This window comes from Helianthus annuus, chromosome 15 (genome assembly GCF_002127325.2).
Source record: "Helianthus annuus cultivar XRQ/B chromosome 15, HanXRQr2.0-SUNRISE, whole genome shotgun sequence".
Lineage (NCBI taxonomy): Eukaryota > Viridiplantae > Streptophyta > Magnoliopsida > Asterales > Asteraceae > Helianthus > Helianthus annuus.
This window is the reverse complement of record NC_035447.2, coordinates 8525385-8545640: the sequence shown is the minus strand read 5'-3', so window position 1 is coordinate 8545640 and position 20256 is coordinate 8525385. Positions and strand designations below refer to the sequence as shown.

Sequence of the window (20256 nt, the reverse complement as noted above, 5' to 3'; positions counted from 1 at the left end):
AAAACGCTTAGCCAAATATGCCCTTAAATAAGCTTAGTCAAACATGCCCTTAATTTCGATTAGAGACACCATGCAAATCATTCTATTTAAAACGGGCTACGCGTACGCGTCTATCAACCCGCTAAACCATCGCAAAACCTAGGTATTTAAACATATCTTTTATTTATTTATTTATTATTACGGCGTTTTCCTCTTTTTTACTGGTTTTGAATTTGTAATCAACCGATCATCATCATCATCGTTTTCTGTCTGAAAATTACATACGGTTCTAGGGTTTATCTGCTAGGGTTTATGAGGGTTTGATCATCATATATAATTCATGTTCATTGATTACTTTGCTGCTGCTAATAATAATTGTATGATATATTTAGGTGTAGAAGAAGAAATATGAGGAATGTGTTTATGGATCTATCCATCAGGGGAGGCCCTGCTAAAAGATTATTCTTCCAGGTATTATATATGTTTCTTTCTTCCTTCCTTCCTTCAATATGATGCTGCTTTATTATGCTTATGGAGATATTCATTCATTCACTAATAATAACTGCCTTAATAATTTGCAGCTTCTTTCTCTCTACTATGAAGCAGCCGAGATTTTTCGAGCCCTCTGCACAGGTCCGGTCCGGCCTTGTAACATATATATCCATCCAATTTATTATTATTATTTGCATTGTAATTACTACAATATTATTATTATTATTTGTGTGCCGCAGGGGAAAAGGGGGTTGGAGAAAAAACTGGAAAACGATTGCACTACAAAGGAACTAGATTCTTTTGTATTTTTGCACACCTTGGTATGATGGTATGTATGTTTCTTTATGCTGCTGCTGCTTGCTTATCTTAATCAAATACTTACTTGCAAATTCTTCTAACTTTTTTTTAACCATATGATTGCTTCCTTTGGATATAAGGATTATATTAATAGAAAATTACGAAAATAGCCAAAGACCAGGGTTGACTTACGAAAATAGCAGAGCCGGCCTTGAGATTTCATGGGCCCTGTTCGAGCTCGAAAAAACGTGCCCTTAAAAAAAGCCTGTTCCTGTGTGACGTTTCATTACCCAGTCCCGGATGAAAGAGTTGCCGTCCAGAATTGGTTTTTTTATTAATTTTTAGAAAAAATTGGGTATTGGACTTAATAACCTAATGGGCTAAATAGTTTAAACAATATGATTTTTTTTTAAGTGGGCCTATGTTAATATTTTTTTGGTTATACCCTATTAATTTTTTTTACATATATAATATCGATTTTTTTTAAATTGCGTGCCCTACGAAATCACGGGTCCTGTTCGGTTGTCCTCCCCGCCCTCCTTCAGGGCCGGCTCTGGAAAATAGCCACCTCATGCGTTCTTGGAGTGGTGCATCACAGATTTAAATGTGCGGGATGCGTCTGGAAACAATGGGATGCGTTTTTGGAGCGAAACCCAATAGAAAATGGACACGTGGCGGCAGACTCCTCCAAGGGGTCAGACAAACTCTTCCAAGGGATCAGGCAGACTCCTCCGAGTGTGAGATCCAAGGCGTCAGGCCTGACCCCTTGGAAGAGTCTGCCTAACTCCTTGGAGGAGTCTGCCGCCACGTGTCCATTTTCTATTGAGTTTCGCTCCAAAGACGCATCCCATTGTTTCCAGACGCATCCCGCGCATTTGAATCCGTGATGCGCCACTCCAAGGACGCATGAGGTGGCTATTTTCGTAATTCAACCCTGGTCTTGGCTATTTTCGTAATTTTCTCTTATATTAATCATCAATGTAAGTTAACTAACTTTTTTCCTTGTTTCATTGCAGGGAGGTGATATCGAGAATAACGACGGTATGTTTTATTTTAATTTATATAAATCTTGTTTTTGATAGAGTGGCTGGCTTCTTTTGTTAACCATTGCTGCATGCATGCAGGCAGTGGTGGGAAAAGCATCTATGGAGGAACATTCGAATGTACATTCATCAGATCCTTTTTAGTTTCTAGAATAATAAGGCTCATTCTATACGCACCCCCCCTCTTTCCTGACTATACCCCCCTTGTGAGAGGAAAACTGTCGGTTCCACGCAGGCCCCACCTGTAAATATGTGAGAGGAGGGGGGTGAAAAAAGTAAATAGGGGGGTGTAGAAAGTAGCACCCAATAATAATAATAGTTCATGTTGGTACTAACTAATACTTTCTGCGGTTGGTTTTTGTAGCTGAAGGCATTGCGGGACTCTTTGGAGAGGCTACCAGTGGGCCCGGTGTAGTACTGACTCTACCTCAAGGAAATTTTATCCTTATATTAAATTTCGAAGTTAATGAACAGTAAATAAAATATATTTATATACACATTAAAAAGTGGTTAGGGCATTTCAGGTATTTAACACAATACACGTGTGATTATTCTCAGCCTCCACCGCTTCCCACCATTTCCCATCCCATTTTCTTCTCAGGTTAGGGAGATAGAGAGGAGCAAGAGAAAGACAAAGACCTTCCGGAAGAGAGAGCTGAGCGACGATGATGGAGGAACGGGTGGTGGTCTCTGTCCGGCCACCGACCGGTGGTCATGGTCCGGTGGTTTTGACGCGTGAGAATATCTCTCCACCCCAAATTCATCTTTGTAACCCTAACACCATCTCCGGCACCACCAAATTCCACCATATCCGGCCACTTATCCACACGAGGGGCATGCGATATCTGAACCACCGCTCAACCTCCGCTCCGCCGCTTGACCTCCGGCCGGCGTCACACTCATCATCGCCTGAATATCCATCTGAAGCGAAGCTTACCCATGGTGTCCTCCAGTTTCGTTACAGTACCTAAACCCTTTTCTTCTTTTGCTATAGGCCTTTCTTCTCCTTTGATCTCCACTAAATCCACAACTATTTAATGTCCGCTAATTTATTATTTTATAAGCTTCACCGATTACAATTTTTTATTTGATTTAACAGGTCTATAAAAGAATTCGTTCAAGGTTAGTGCTATTGCAAGCAAGTATATTGTTTCTTTGCAGTGATTCATAGTGTACCACATTCTGACATAGTCGGTTCATGGGTTCAAGAAGGTAATGGCGTCAAGTTGATTGGGTGAATCAAAATTTAAGGTATCACATATTTGCTGTCTTTACAGTTGATGTTCTCATTTTTACATTCTTCTTCAGCAATTGAATATTTCTGTATCCTTCATGAATTAAATCTTGCATGTCATTTGATTGTTTTGGTGATCCTTACAAGGTGTTCGATGAAATGCACGTGCTTAATTTTTATGTTAATTTGTTACTTTCTTTGTACTAAATCAAGGTGTTGATCAAATTTGGGGTATCTTCAATGTAAAATTATTAATGAAGATTATTGTGGGAATTTGGCAGGAAAAGTGCATATCAAAGTGGACTTCAAGATTTACTTATTTAGATATAATCACTAAAGCATATACTATAGGATTATTAGAAAACTAATGTTTTCTTTATTTATGTGTTTCATTTTACTGTAAGTACTTGGTGTTCCACACATATATTATATTGAAACTATGTTTTGGGATGACAAGTATGAAGTATGGAACCCAAGGGTTATTTCAAGAGGTAAGGAATCTAACGGTTCACAAGTATATATTTGAACTATGTTTTGGGATGACAAGTGTGGAACACAAGGATTATTTCAAGTATGGAATCTATGGGTTGTTTCAACTGATTAATCAATGGGTGTTTTTTTTGTGCTTAGATTATTAACACATTACATTTCTCATGTTTCTAGATTTAGAAAGTCTTGAGTGTGTTTGGGAACTTTGGTTGTTTATTCGAACGTTAATATCTTTGTTATATTTTTTTACTAATGACATAAATTTTGCAGGGCTACAAGATGTTATAAAAAAGACCAAATAGAAAAGTGTTAAAATTTCAAGCTCATTGTGGACTGTAAGGTAAAATTGATTTGATTTTGAAACTTTGATATACTCCATTATAATAATAGTCAATGGCAGGGTCAACAAATGAATAGTCAAGAAGCTGGTCATGGGCTACAACTCTTTGTGGTTTATGACCCCTTTTTAGTTCCTAATTCATTTCTAATCTTTTAATAAAAATCGTCTGTCCAATTTTACTTCAAAAACTTTATCAATTTTTAATCCTGTTTAACTACAAATCAACCTTCATAGGCTATTGTTGTTTGGTTCATGTTTTATTAGTTACGCATTTTGACATTATGGTTATTTCATTAATTAACAATTATGAGGTTGCATCATGTTTTTTTTGCATTGGGGCATTAAAATTGTATTTTCTTTATTTCATTTTAGGTGATTCAAATCCGGGACTACCATTGGGTTGCAGGTATTGATCTATCGTAGCCTTTTAATTCTTTCTTTGACGAGTATAGTTTTATGCATTAATAGTTTAAAAATGCACAAAATTGAATTTGTTATTTTGGTTTCATTCCAGTTTGGGGTTGTGGTATGTTTCGTATCATATTGCAGACAAGCGCCTAACCTGGTCAATCTAAGCACCAAAGGGTTATTTTTTTTTTTTTTTTGAACGGCTAATGGCACACAACTCCTAATTACTATTAAAATGCACCAAATTATCACGTTTCTTGGTATCGAACCCATGACCTCCCACTAAGAGGTAAGAGCCATTACCAAGAGAGCTAGCCCCACATTAGCTGAACGATTATTATTTTGATTTGTGACTTTATCCATTTATAAAATAAATTTATTAATTTTCTTATTCTAGCGTTGATTCTTAAACATAATTAATTTAGTGTTGCTATAACTACACCAATTTAGGTGTGGATGAAAGGGAAGGAAAAAACTAATCATGGCGGAGTGGTGGCATACACGCGTGGAGCTAAAAGGTGAGGCACGCAAGCAGGCACCTACCAATCGAGTTTCAGGCATGTTTTAGATGTTTATCTTTTTTATATTAACGCGATATTTTAAAAGAATTATGGATTTGTGTCATTTAGGTGATTTTACACTTATTATTACATGTTGAGTGTCCTTTTTTGTTAACTTGGTTTAGATCCAGATGAAAAGATGCAGAAATGATAGCTTTATCGACGAAATCGTTGTTGGAGACGAACTGATTCGTGTCGGAGATTTGTAGCAAGGGGTTTCAGAGAGACCTGAATTTGCAGCTTCATAGAAGAGGTCATAACTTACCATGGAAGCTTAAGCAACAAAACAAACATGAAGTTGCCAGGAAGAAGGTTTATATATGTCTGGAAATAAGTTGTGTTGGTCATGATTCGGCTTGAGCTCTATCTTACCGGAGTTAAGAAACATAAATGGAAGTGTGGAAATAGTTCCAAGTAGTATGCAGTTCAGTTGGTTTGGAAAGCCCAAAGCAAGATTTGTGTTACTAGATAGTATAAGTGTAATTGTGGAGCATTGTTTTTAAGGTATGTATTGTCTTCGAATATATGTTGTAGTAATTGGTTGTGGTTAGATTTTTAGATTAGAGTACTTTATGTTGTGGTGAATTGGATTAGAGGAGGTAGTTATCGTTGTTGTCAATAGTAAAGGTTGAAGGACAATAGAACCAAATCGAGTTACTTGCGTTTTATATGCCGATTTTGAATTTTGGTTGCCGTTGCTATCAAGTTACTTAAGTTTCTACGCTATGTTTTTTCGCCGCCGCAACGCGCGACGGGTAAAAAATCTAGTTACCATCAAATTGGATCTAAGTTCCTTTTATGCTTCAAGCAAGACCGGCTTCTTGAGGGGTAATTCATAAGTCTCACTGCCAAAATCAACATACAAGGGCTTTTATTATTATAAGACTATTAGTACTTTATTATATTGAATAATAATAATAATAATAATGGATTTTTTTTTCAACAAAAACACCATAGTGATATAATCCATTTCATCGTGCTGATAACAATTCAATAACATATAATACATGTATATGTATTCAGATCTGAATTTATATAATAATCATAATATTCTCGAGAACTTATTTTATATGACTTAGTATCAAGTGATACATAACTTTCATAATACGCATCTGAATTTATATAATAATCATAATATTCTCGAGAACTTATTTTATATGACTTAGTATCAAGTGATACATAACTTTCATAAGACGCGTGTCAATTCTCTTTTATATATTACCAGACTAATAAGATATTGGAAAGTCAATGCATCCACCACTGAAGAATACGTTTTCTCATAATCAATCATAGGTATTTGTGAAAATTCTTGTGCCACCAATTTTGACTTATATCACTTAATTTGATTTTCACATGATTCGCGTAAAGACACTTTTGTATCCAGCATATTTTACAAATTCAGTTGTATGGACTGTTGGTCCAGAAACTTTCCATTTCATTAGAGAACTAAACTCTGCCTTATTTGCGTCTTTCTATTTTGGCCAATCATTTCTTAATATTCATTCATAGGCAGATCTTAAATCTTGATCCTCATCATTTAATCATTTTAAGCGCTACAATATATACAAAAGTATAACGACGTCGATTTTTATTTCGATTCCATACATATCTTAGACATGATACAACTTAGCGAGATCTCTTTATTTTCAGGTACCTGAGGTTCTTCTTGAACCATCATGTCTATTGTCCCTTCAGGGGATGTTATTACTATAACCTCGACTTGACCATCTTAATTACTTGCTCCAATTTTCGAGGAATTTTATTGTTGGAATCAACTAGTCTACCACGCTATAGGCGTGCAATAGACTCATTACAAAAATATGTGGTTGTCCTCTTAGGACACAATGATAACTGGAGCATAAGCAGTTGATTATGTGACTTACTTGGTCACTCTATTTAGGTCAGTGAACTTGTCTGGTAATTTGTACTTTAATATTAGTAAATGAATTATACTTTAAACTTCTAGTTCATAGTTTAAAGTCTGAGGATCAAGATGACATGATAATTCATTTTTACTTTTCACTTTCCAACTGCTTGTTATCTCCCCCTAATGTTGGGAACATTCATTCACTAAAGTGAAAACCAATGAGCCATAAACGAATTTCTCACTAACGGCTTTAAGTATTTAATCATAGACGATTATTTATACCCAACATATTCTCAAACTTTTTAGAAGTCCCATCTTTGTGTGGTGTGGTGGATGCGTTTCAATATATGTCGCACAACCAAAATCTTTGATGAGACATCTTTGGTTCCTGACCAAAAACCAACTGTATGGGGAGAACTATCACTTATTGGCTTGATGTGAACTGATGGTACTATATATAAAATTACATGTACCTAAATGAACTTTTTCTCCTCTCATGATCATTGGCTTTGTAACCAGTAGTAGACGTTTAGTGATTATCTCAACAATAACACTTATTCCAATGATTGTTAATAATTTGTGAATCAAATTCATTATTATCAAATAAATATACTAATCTGGATTAATATGCTTGCTGTCACATTAGCTAAGCCACAATCACACAAGCTTCAGGTTGTGGATTTAATAACCATTTAGACGATGCATCGATTTTAAAATACTAAATAGTATCATGTTTGTATATTTATTTCCGTTATCATTTCCAGAATATTTGGGGATTCACACCCTACTTTTGTTGATCAGTACTTAACTTCACTTGAGAGCAAACATGACATGTAATTATCAAGATAATCTTCTGGTTCTTCGATACTTTTCACATCATCATTAATGACTCGGTGTGGTCTAACCGGTCATGCCAACTAACTAAATACTTATGATCCATAAACCTTTGGATTATGATCGCATATGTATTACTTGCACGTATGTAATACAAAATGTAAGATACAAGAGAATGTATTATAACTTCAAAGTTTAAACCATCATGTTATATGGTCATTCCTTAGTTTGCCACTTTTGGTGGTCGATCTCATTATGACTATTGTTACAATTCTAATAGTCGATCTCATCATGACTACCATTTCAATTATTGTAGTCGATCTCATTATAATTTCTAATGGTTGATCTCATTATCAACATGACCATCATTGTATTTTTCTCAGTGATCACAATGATCAATATATATTCATTTCATGGATCAAAGTAAAACCAAACAATTTTCACGGTTTCCATTATTTACTCGGACATATAAATCTAAATTGATTTAGAACCTTTTGTTTCTTTTTAATGATATTGCTACCTTACGATCATATTTGAGGTTTAACAAACAAAGTTTGTTTAATCCGATCTTCCCTTATAAATAAACTTCTCTTTGTTGTCCGAGTCATATAATAATACCGGTCTAACATCTCACGACCATTTAAAACTTGATAATGAGATACATGAAGTATGACACTTTGGGTGTCAAATCTACGCATATTTCTCCTCTTTCATGAGAGTGACAATAAACCATGATCTGGTTTAATCGTTCCATTCAATATTATCGATGCAAAGAAATGATAGCATATAGAATACAAGATATAGATAGCAACAAATCATTCAATACATGATCTCATAGCATGTCATCATATAAAAACAACTTATAATAGGCCTTTATGAAATAAGAGACCTTTTCATCACTAATAAGCAAACGTATATAATTTATGTAATAACATATCATGGTATAACCAATCACAAAGATATGATATAACCAATCACAAAGATATCTTATATATATTCGTTACTTACTTTGAAACTTAAACATAGATCTCTTTCAAGTTCTCAGATCATTTATTATTTGAAAATTGGAATATTTATGAACTACATAGCGTACTCAGTTTTTTCTTCTCAAATATTGATATTAAAAAAAAACTAATGACATCAAATAAACAATCTATATATTGCACATATGAATCATATAGCAATGGTCATTATTTTATACAAGCAATATTAATAGTTAATCAAAAATTAAATTATTAAACATTATGACATAGCCTAATGAATGCATGAGAAAAACCGACATCGCTAGAAAGGGTTTCTCTAATAACAAATAATGATATCTAGCAATAGGAATCAATTACATGAATTTCTTATATGCAAAATTTGTTATAAATGCTAGTATAACCCTAGTATAAATACCGAATGTTATTTTTATAATCATGCTATAACAATAATAATACATTGCATTATAGATTGTATACTTTATTTAAAACTAAATCACGTGATGTTTCCAATGAGCACTACACACATAACTCATTTATATCTAATTGTGTAAAAGTCCTTTGGCATGCTATATATTAACAATGACTAATGAAAACAATTAATTACGATCCACATTATAACTCATTTATATCTAATTGTGTAAAAGTCCTTTGGCATGCTATATATTAAGAATGACTAATGAAAACAATTAATTACGATCCACATTAATATTTTATCTTTTTTTTATGGCCAACAAGCAAATAATTTCAGTTAAAGGAATAAAAAGGACTTCACTTGGGGTTTAACAGAAAAAGTGTATATATTATGTACTTGATTGAGTAGTAAAACTTTATGAGATAAGACTAGTAAAACTTTATGAGATAAGATATTCTTTTTGATCAATTAAAAAGCATAAAACTTTTTTTTTTTAAATAAATTATCATGGTATAATTAATTATAGTGTAACAAAAAAAATATCTCACGTATACATATCTGTCGTGTTAATTTGAAACTATGATTTTAACATATCATCATTTGTTTACTAGTAAATAAGCCCACCTTTTTTTTATTTTTTTTTTTTACTTTCTACAATAATAAATTATGTAGTTCCATATAATCGTAAAAGTATCACAAGGGTCTCAATGCTATAAATATAATATCTTACCATGCAAATATTTCAAATATTCATATATAACATATCTCTTATTCAACTTTATGAATAAGATACCAACTCATCAATATAATCAAAATCACCATAACAAGAAGCAAATTTAATTAAATCCAATTACTTGGTGTATGCTCTTGTGTTTCTATGCAACGATCTAAATTCATTTTTTTTACCGCTTTGTTCATACATTCTTATTCAAGCACTAAAAATAAATTAAGAAGTAGCCTACATATTGTTTATTAAAATAATGAGTAATACGGTATCTAATATGAATGTGTAAATTTTTTTTTTTAACTATATCTTTTATGTATGCACCGAAATCAATATTTTGGATATATGTCCTCAATTCATTTTTTGTCTTATCAATAAATTAAAATATACTAAATAACAAAATATCAATATTTTTTGCACTTAGAAATATATTATATCAAAAACTGAAACTTAAAAAGTCCTCTAAAATTGTAAATACAATGGTATAACGTCTCCATTATTTAAATAATCTTTTGAGATTGATATAAATTGAATCAAAACAGAGATTTAATTAAATAGTTAAATAATCTTTGAATTCGTTGTCCCATACAACAAACTCCCATTTCCAAATTAAAATTCAATCCAAATCAATATAATATTATAATTCGTCAATGCATATTAACAGGATGTGTATATGTATTATGAGCAATAAGTTTTTATGTTGTTACCTTATTTGCCACTTGAGATAGGTTCGTGATTGCGGAATGGAACGCCCCGTCAAACGAGCGATGAGTGGGATGTTGGTGATAGCTGTTGTCAAGTGAGACTCGCAGTTGGTGGCTCCAGTAGGCAATATTAACTTGAACAAAACAATAGAGAATCGCTACCGCTATGATTTTTTTTTTCAACAAAAACACCATCGTGCTGATAACAATGGTGTCAAGTCACGTATATTTTGTATTTAATTTTTAAGAGGACACATTTACATCACTGAGGAAAAACAAAAATGTCCCTATCTTGGTTCTAATTAAAAGAAAATTAGTTATCTTATTAATATAATTAATTTAGTCATCAAACGCAAGTTTGTTTTCAATTTAGTTTTATCCTTACAAATGGGTTTGAAATGTTAGTAAATGATTTTCAAGAAAGTTATATTTCTTAAATGGTAATTATTGTTTTCACATCATTTTAAAGATTTATAAGTCTTGATAAATAATGGAATTGAAATTCAAATGCTATTTAAGGGATCATGAAATAGTAATCGTTACCATGAATTTTTTTAGTTGTTTAATGTAGTGCTAAAATACTTTTTATGTTTCTACTTGAATTATATAAATATACATTTATGTTCCAAAGAATACTATGAAGTATCTGAGATACGTGCTCCAATGTGTGGTTTGTATGATTATAAATACTACACAAAATTTAAGAAATACAAAAGGTTTCTATGGTGTAGTGCTTTAAAAATACGGTATTACTACAAGTTCAAGATTAACAAGTAATGTTATTAATATTTTGATTCAACATATGAAATTGTATTTCGTACAAATACTATTTTGTACAAACGTTTTTGGTCTTGTAGCCGATTTCGATGGAGATGATTGAACCATGGATACAATAGAATTAATGAATATACATATGATTTAATATTTGCTTTTAAGTATGATGAAAACGCATATTTCATAAAGTTTTCATAGCAACTTTTTATGTGGTCACATATTGTGATAATAATAAATTGTTTTATGTGGTCACATATTATATTATGATGCCATGTATTATATAATTCGACTTTATTTTATATTGTGTATTTCATATGTTATCATATACTCATTTGTAGTATTCAATCGATCATCTAAAATGATTTAATATCTCTCATGAAAGAGAATCAAAAGTTTAGACATGACACCCGAGATGTCATACTCCCTAAATCTCATATTGAGTTTGTAGAAGGTCATAAGATGTTAGACCTTATATGATTCGGACATTAGTTACTTCTCTATGGTGTTATGCAAAGAGAAGATTATTTACAAGGTAAAATCGGATAAAACAATTTTCATTTGTCGATCTCAAATATGCTAAAGTAGCAATATTATGGAACAAGGATAACAACTTCGAAATGATTTCATATCCGTTTGTCTGAACCATGAAACTTGGTTGGTTTACATCATTCCTTGAAGTGAATATCATCATAAGATCTTTGAAAATGTCGGGATGATGGATGTAATTAAGAAACTTATAATGCTGATCATGTTACTAATGAGATCCAGCTATCAAAAGTTGTAAGATAGCCAAGTTAATAATGAGATAGACTATCAAAATTATAATAATGGTCACAATGAGATTGACCACTAGAAGTGAGGAATTATGGGAGTGATTATAAGAACAGATTGTTATCTCACATCTTATGATATTGATCATAAATCAGAAGTTTATGAATCATGATTATTTGATTAATTGGCATGATCGGTTAGACCACACCGAGTCAATAATGATGTGAAATTTAATGAAGAGCTACAAGATTATTGTTGTTAAGTGCATGCAATATTTGCTCTCAATGGAAGTTAATGATATACCAACTAAAGTATGGTTTAGATCCCTGAATATTTTGGAAATAATAAGGGAATATTTGTATCCTGACATGATACCATTTAGTATTTTGAAATCGATGCATCGTCTAAATGGTTATCAAATCCACAATTTGAAGCTTGTGTGATTGTGGCTTAGCTAATGTGATAGCAAGCATATTAATCCAGAATACTATTGGTTACAAAAAGCCAATGATCATGAGAGGAGCAAAAGTTCATTTAGGTACATGTAATTTATATATAGTATCATCAATTCACATCAAGCCAATAAGTTATAGTTCTCCACATACAGTTAGTTTTTGGTCAGAAACCAAAGATGTCTCATCAAAGATTTTGGTTATGCGATATATATTGAAACTCATCCACCAAACCGCACAAAGATGAGACTTCTAAAAAGTTTGAGAATATGTTGGGTATAAGTAATCGTATATGATTGAATACTTAAAGCCATTAGTGAGAAATTTGTTTATGGCTCATTGGTTTTCACTTTAGTGAATGAATGTTCCCAACATTAGGGGGAGATAACAAGCAGTTGGAAAGTGAAAAGTGAAATGAATTATCATGTCATCTTGATCCTCAGACTATAAACTATGAACTAGAAGTTTAAAGTATAATTCATTTCCCAATATTAAAGAACAAATTACCAGACAAGTTCACTGACCTAAATAGAGTGACTAAGTAAGTCACATAATCAACTACTTATGCTCCAGTTATATTTGTGTCCAAGAGGACAACCACATATTTTGTAATGAGTCTATTGCACGTCTGAAGCGTGGTAGACTAGTCGATTACAATAATAAAATTTCTCGAAAATTGGAGCAAGTAATTAAGATGGTCAAGTCGAGGTTGTAGTAATAAGATCTACTGAAGAGACAATAGACATGATGGTTCAAGAAGAACCTCAGGTACCTAAAAATAAAGAGATCTCAATAAGTTGTATCATGTCTAAGATATGTATGGAATCGAAATAAAAATCGACGTCATTATACTTTTGTATATAATGTAGCACTTAAAATGATTAAATGATGAGGATCAAGATTTAATATCTGCCTATGAATGAATATTAAGAAATGGTTGACCAAAATAGAAAGACGCAAATAAGGCAGAGTTTAGTTCTCTAATGAAATGGAAAGTTTCTGGAACAAGAGTCCATACAACTGAAGTTGTAAAATATGTTGGATACAAATGTGTCTTTTACGCGAATCATGTGAAAATCAAATTAAGTGATATAAGTTAAAATTGTTGGCACAAGAATTTTTGCAAAGACTTATGACTGATTATGAGGAGACGTATTCTCCTGTGGTGGATGTTTTGACTTTCCAATATCTTATTAGTCTGGTAATATATAAAAGAGAATTGACATGCGTCTTATGAAAGTTATGTATCACTTGATACTAAGTTATATAAAATAAGTTCTCGAGAATATTATGATTATTATATAAATTCAGATCTGAATACGTATACATGTTGTGTATGTTATTGAATTGAATATAACTGTAACTCCCCATGAGTATCCTAAAGCATTTGAGTTCTTAAGAGGTTAATTGAAACACCTTATGGATATAATTTTATGCACCAATACTCCAATTAACATACATAGAAAATGTGTACCTGGTTATTATGACATTTCAATGTACACAGTGTACAAACATGGTACAATATGGATTTTGCAAATGAAGCAAGTGTTTAAGACATCCTTTGCATATAATATAAATTCAATGAGGAGGTTTGTGTGTCAACACTCCTAAAGAGTATATGCACATACATTGTTGGTCAAAGTGGAAAGGAGTACGAGAATGTATATTTATAAAGTTAAAAAAAAGATAGTATGGACTAAGATAGTCGATTCAAATGTGGTATAATCGACTTACTAATGAGCTCAGCAAAGAGAGAAATACATAAATTGTAGTGAATCCATTTGCTTTCATTAAAAGAACAATATGAGGTTTATGAGTATTCTAATATATGTTGATGATATCATTGAATCTCCTGAAAAGATAAAAATGAGCTCAATTATTAAAGGAAGAATTTGCAAATTAAAGATAGTATTGCAAATATGTGGCTTGATATGTAGAACAAGCATTTGTATTATTATTATCCATCAATCATAATACATCTAGAAGATGGTGAACATTTTCATACGCACAAAGCTTATGGTATACGTACATTTTATGATGTCCAAGTAGTTGGTATAGAAAATGACTCTTATCATCTCCTATCAAAGAAGTAAAGATCATTGGTCCAGAAGTACCATAGTTAAATACGAATTATATATCTTGCTAGTATTTATACAAAGACACATGTCATGAAATTCATTGACAAGATATAACTCGTGTATAGTGAGAAGATAATGTAATGGGTAAAACATATATTTTTATACCCTTAAGGTAAAAAAAAAGATATTGATTCATATTTTACTAACCCATCAACAAGTTTGGTTAGTTTTGTAAGTGCAGGGAATGTAACAAAACATATTCATGGATCTTGTGGTATCTACTTATAAGTGAAGGTAATTAAAATTTCACATGAAGATCATACATCAATGCTTATTGAAGGATTTGAAATTAATGGATAAACCAACATACCAAGCTGCACATCAATGGATTACGAAGTTTGAGCAAGTTTCAAAGAAGCCGAACCTGAGTCACTTATAGGATACAAGTAAAAATGAGGGGGAGCTTTATATAAGTTGCACTCTTTTTCCCTTAACTAAGTTTTATCCCAATGGGTTTTCTTAGTAAGGTTTTAATGAGGCGACATACCTGATCCAAAAGTATCAGGAGGAGATAATACGCGCTGCACTCTTTTTCCCTTAGCTGAGGTTTTGTCCTACTGGGTTTTCCTAGCAAGGTTTTTAACGAGGCATCACCACCAAGCATATAATACATTGTTTTCTTTTATCACGTGGATAGTCAAGGGGGAGTGTTATAAATAAACTATATTATGGTGATTATCCACATTCTAACTCTCGTCTCTTCGTGTCCTTTGTTTTAATGTAAAAACATTATATATAGAGGTTTTTTGTATTGTATGTTGACAACTCAATGGATAAGAATTCACCTCTTTTTCTTCCTGATTTCTATAGTGTTGTTCTCATGTTGCTAATAGACTGTTGTTTTACAACACTTCGGATAAAACAACATAACGAGATTTATGGAGTATGACACTTCGGGTGTCATATCTAAACTTATTGATTCTATTTCATGAGAGATTAAACATGGCTATATGTTTTAATTGTTTGATTGAATACTACATATAATAAACACATGACATTATAATCACAACTTAACTCACTTAACACAAAAGTTTTCGCTTAACACTAAAGGTCTTATTGAAATATTGTGTTATCAAACTTGTAATATCAAAAAAAAAAAAAAAAACCCATGATCTAAAAACTTCATGCACGTTAATATTAAATTTTCCTATTTCATTTAGGAATATAGCATACTCAGATAAACCTATCATAGTTTGATAATTAAATTTGACCATTTGCAGAACCTTTGTTTATTTGACATAAAACAACAATTTCTCACAAGAGGATAGAATTAAATAATATGTGATCTAGTTTGGCATTTAAAAAAAACATATCGAAAGATAATGGATAAGTTGTAAAGCTCTAATAAACCAAAACAAAGGTAAGAACCTCTAAAATCATATATAAAATAATATATGTGGAATCCATTGATTAGATAAACTAAATTAAACGCTTTCACTCATCAGTGGTTCCAAGATATAGAAAAATCAACTTTCTTAATATATACCACTTAATTAGGAAAACCAATATAAATATAACATTAGAAACGAGACCAAAAATATCACACGTTAAATTACTAATGATACAATAAAGTTTATTCACATTTAATGGGAGTTTGAAAAAACTTAAAATGAATCATTAGTTTATATAACCCACCTCAATCCTTATTTATCCCCGTATCATTCAAACAAATCATGAGCATGCTTAAATTTAACATTATAGATAACACACATATATGAATAGTCATGAGTGTTTACAAAATTACTTATTATTGCCTTTTTATTCAAAAACTTGAATTAAAATAGTTTATTATATTTCCTACTCAACAAACTAAAAAGCATTTTCAAAACCCATAACATCTCATAAGTATTAAAATAAAGTAATACCACTATAAGATTTTACCTTCGGTTATGGATAAATGAACCATTTAAAATAATCAAATTTGTCATTTAGAACCATCAGTGGTATAGCCAGTTTAAGATTTAATTCCAATAAAGACAGGGATATCGATCAAACACGAAACGGTTTACTATTTAATATAGAGTATTAATATTAATATTAATGAAAATATCATATTTGCCTACGATTTAATTCCAATAAAGACAGGGATATCGATCAAACACGGTTTACAATTTAATATAGAGTATTAATATTAATATTAATATTAATGAAAATATCATATTTGAGATTTACTTAAGTCAGTTTACCATTTATTTAATTCCAATTCCAATAAATATAGGGACGTTGGTGAAACACAAGACGGTGCCCCTTCCTTTCTTTTCCAGTGAAGTCAAACAGGTCATCTTCTTTGTTAAATATTTCCATTAATATCCGGTCATCGGATTATAACAAAAAACTCACCAAAATATTATTCTCATAAATAGATTATAAATAATAGCTATAAGAAAGCATATATTTTTTTTATCCAAGTCCTATTACCTTTGAGAATAAAATCATTCAAAAACTTAGCAGAGGCCAATTTTGCAATGAACTAAGGTGAGTTTGAATAAAAAGAAAATAAACTAAGAATGAATAAGAAGATTTATAGAAATCATGTAAACATACCCAATTTGTGAATGGAGTTGTGATTTCCTTTCCTATTCCTTATGATTTGACAGTTGTCAATCTGATTTATGTGGCTCTAACAAAACGAACTTTCCATGCTTATCTTCTTCCAAGCGGTCAACTTGCCATTGTTATATTTTTCCATTATCATGTAAACTAGCGGCACCGAGTGATGACGATGGGTTCAAAATGAAACACTATACAAAGAGCAACGAACAAACTCGTGCTGATAACGTGTTGTGAAACAACGGACTACTAGCGACTAGTATATGAACTAAAGCGTAAATATCAAAGGAACATAGAGAGAAAGATAGAATAGAGAATTGTTATTCATTGAGATGTATACACCATATACAAATGCCACTATATATAGGCATATACATTAATACAAAAGAACTTAAAGAGATGGGAGTTATAGGAGTTGTGTATGTGGAAAGTCACCTTATAAATGATGCATTCATAACAGTCTGGCTATTAATCCAATCAATAATTATTATTTGTAGACAAGAAAGAATTTTTTGCCCAAGAAACCCCAAAGTAGTTCAGGTGCCCCGCTTTTGGGAACTTTATTTTTTATTATTGATCTTATTGCCAGGTAGCGGGCCACTTAGTTTATTAATCCAATCAATAATTATTATTTGTAGACAAGAAAGAATTGCCTGCTAGCAATCCAGACGAGGGGTCGGAATCCAGGTTTGCTGATAATTTTTCTACATCGGTGTATATCTTTATGGGGGTTTGGATGTGCGTTTTGGAACTGGTTATGCGATATTAAATAAGAGCTGATAATACAGAGAGAGCTGTAGGTAGGGCTGTTCATGAGCCGAGCCGAGCCAGGGTAAGCCCGGGCTCGGCTCGATTATAAACCGAGCTGGCTCGGCTCGGATTTGAAACCGAGCTAAAAATCTAAGCTCGGGCTCGGCTTGGTTTTAAACCGAGCTGACTCGGCTCGGCTTGGTTTGGCTCGATTTTATAAAGAAAAATATAGTAATATATAACTCTTAAAATTCAGTATCCTAAAATATTATTCAATACTTTAAAAAAACATATTCAAAATAAGTTTATCCTAATACATTACAAGTTAAGGGTAAAATTCTTGTACAAATAATCTTAACATACTAAACATACAAATTGAAGGAAAACTCAAAAAGACAATGTGGCATTTTTGTAATTATCAATAACTATCAAAGTTACTCTACAAATATACCTAAAAAAACCTAACCACTCCCCCCACCCCCCAAAAAAACCTAAACCCCCCCACCCCCCAAAAACCTAAAAAAAACCTACCCCCCCCCCCCCAAAAAAAAAAAAACCTAAAAAAACCTAACCCCCACCCCCCCCACCCCCCAAAAACCTAAAAAAAAACCTAACCCCCCACCCCCAAAAACCTAAAAAAACCTAACCCCCCCCCCCCCCAACCCCAAAAACCTAAAAAAAACCTAACCCCCCCCCCCCCCCACCCAAGATAAAATGCTAAAAACTAAACCCCCAAAAAAACCTAAAAAAATCTAAAAAAATAAAAAAAAAACACACAAATTATTTTATTTTTTTAACATTTTTTATTAAAAAATCGCTACTTTTAGTAGCAGCAAAAAAAAATTTTATTTTTTTTTTTGCTAACGAAATGTAGCGATTTTTTTAATAAAAATTGTTAAAAAAAAATTGTGTTTTTTTAGGTATTTTTAGTTGTAACTTTGATAGTTGGTGGTAATTACAAAAATGCCACCTTGTCTTTTTGGGTTTTCCTTCAATTTGTATGTTTAGTATGTTAAGATTATTTGTATTTGATCTTTTGCCTACAAGTTAATCATGTTTAACAATGAAAAATAAGTTATACAATTTCAATGAAATACAATATTAGTTCATTAGCAAGGTAACTAAGATTCAAATATGCCATGGATATCAAATTACAAGCCAAAATATATATAAATAATAACAAGTTTTTTGTAATATATTATAATGTATAAAAAAATAATATATTATGAAGAAAATAATCCGAACTAAGCCGAGCTGAGCTACCAAGCGAGCCAAACCGAGCCAACTCGGCTCGTTACAAGCCGAGCCAAGCTGGCTCACTTTCTAACCGAGTCGAGCTGGCTCGGCTCACTTTCAAACCGAGCCACATCGAGCGAGCTTTTCCGAGCTAAATCCGAGCGAGCTCCGAACTACGAGCTTTTTGGACAGCCCTAGCTGTAGGAAATACTGACTATTTAAGTAACTGATAATTTGATAATGTCTAAAGAGAACACACCTTTTTTATATTGTTCAACTATAAATATAAAACATGATGGTATATTTTCAACCACCTGTTACAAAAATTTGTTGTCATATTATTATTATTATTTTTCACTATGTTAACATTGTAAAATATGTAAGAAGATAGAAAGCATTTAAAACAGGTCAAATGAGAGGACTGAATAAGTAGTTTTAGTTTTTCCTTCAACAGCCAGTTTTTTTTTATTTTCTGTTATTAGTTTGCATAAGGGGTGACCGTAGTTTTTTTTTTTTTTTTTTTTTTTTTAAAGAAAGCGGTCGAAGAAAAGTGAAAGCCCAATCTCTGAAGATAAACAGAACAATGTGACAGAGTCTGCTAAAGGTATTGCATTTTAATGAATAAAGCTTCCTAAATTGATTTTCTTCAACTTCAAATGATTAGATTATTGTTGGCAGAGTACGAGGCCAAGGCGTCGAGGTTGCAATACAATTCAGTTGAAATGAATGCTGAGATATCGGAACTGAAGCAAACTGTTGAGGAATTGACGAATACAATTCGCCAACTCGAGAGGAAGAGGTCGAAATCGAAGGTAGATTGGCAGGTGATTGCAGCGATGATTTTTGCTGGAGTTGCGTACTTCCGTCAAGAAAAGTTTCAAGTGGTCTACAGGCAGCATTCGAACCACTAAAACTAGTTGTATACCAGTATGGTCATCATAGTCATAGTCTTTTTCGAATAACGATAAATAGCCGACTCTAGTTTTATAAATAGCGATACACTAGAAAAAAATTCGTAACAAATTATATATGGGTTCTACAACGCCTAACTGTGCCCCAAATTAGTCAAATTTGTTCAACCGATAAGGTGCTTGTTAGACTAATGGGCTTTTTTTTCACCGACAAATTTCTTTTAATCCCTGTCGTCTGTGGGACTTAAACCCAAGACCTTGTCCTCCCAAACCCAAGTGTTTAAAAATTTTGTCTTTGCCAATGGACC

General features: G+C 32.2%; 2 protein-coding genes across 19 annotated transcripts; both read left to right on the top strand.

The window, feature by feature from the left end:
- The first annotated feature begins 207 nt into the window (after positions 1-207).
- Positions 208-20065, top strand: LOC110914740 (peptidyl-prolyl cis-trans isomerase 7-like). Its single transcript, XM_035984139.1, has 11 exons — positions 208-450; positions 561-612; positions 711-799; positions 1785-1809; positions 1893-1931; positions 2176-2248; positions 5611-5670; positions 17549-17591; positions 17690-17738; positions 19571-19641; positions 19716-20065. The coding sequence occupies exons 1-10, from the start codon at positions 388-390 to the stop codon at positions 19624-19626; spliced, it is 549 nt and encodes a 182-aa protein (XP_035840032.1). The 5' UTR covers positions 208-387; the 3' UTR covers positions 19627-19641; positions 19716-20065.
- Positions 2339-5525, top strand: LOC110910451. 18 transcript variants are annotated; one of them, XR_002576179.2, is made up of 7 exons: positions 2340-2763; positions 2911-2933; positions 3024-3062; positions 3193-3536; positions 3805-3874; positions 4247-4280; positions 4733-4750. XR_002576179.2 is itself a non-coding variant. In XM_022155094.2 (3 exons), the coding sequence occupies exons 1-3, from the start codon at positions 2477-2479 to the stop codon at positions 3047-3049; spliced, it is 339 nt and encodes a 112-aa protein (XP_022010786.1). In that variant the 5' UTR covers positions 2349-2476; the 3' UTR covers positions 3050-3798. The 18 variants fall into 18 exon arrangements, 1 of the variants encoding a protein (XP_022010786.1); XR_002576178.2 differs by having other exon boundaries at positions 3021-3062; XR_002576180.2 differs by having other exon boundaries at positions 2340-2774.
- Positions 20066-20256: the final 191 nt, after the last annotated feature.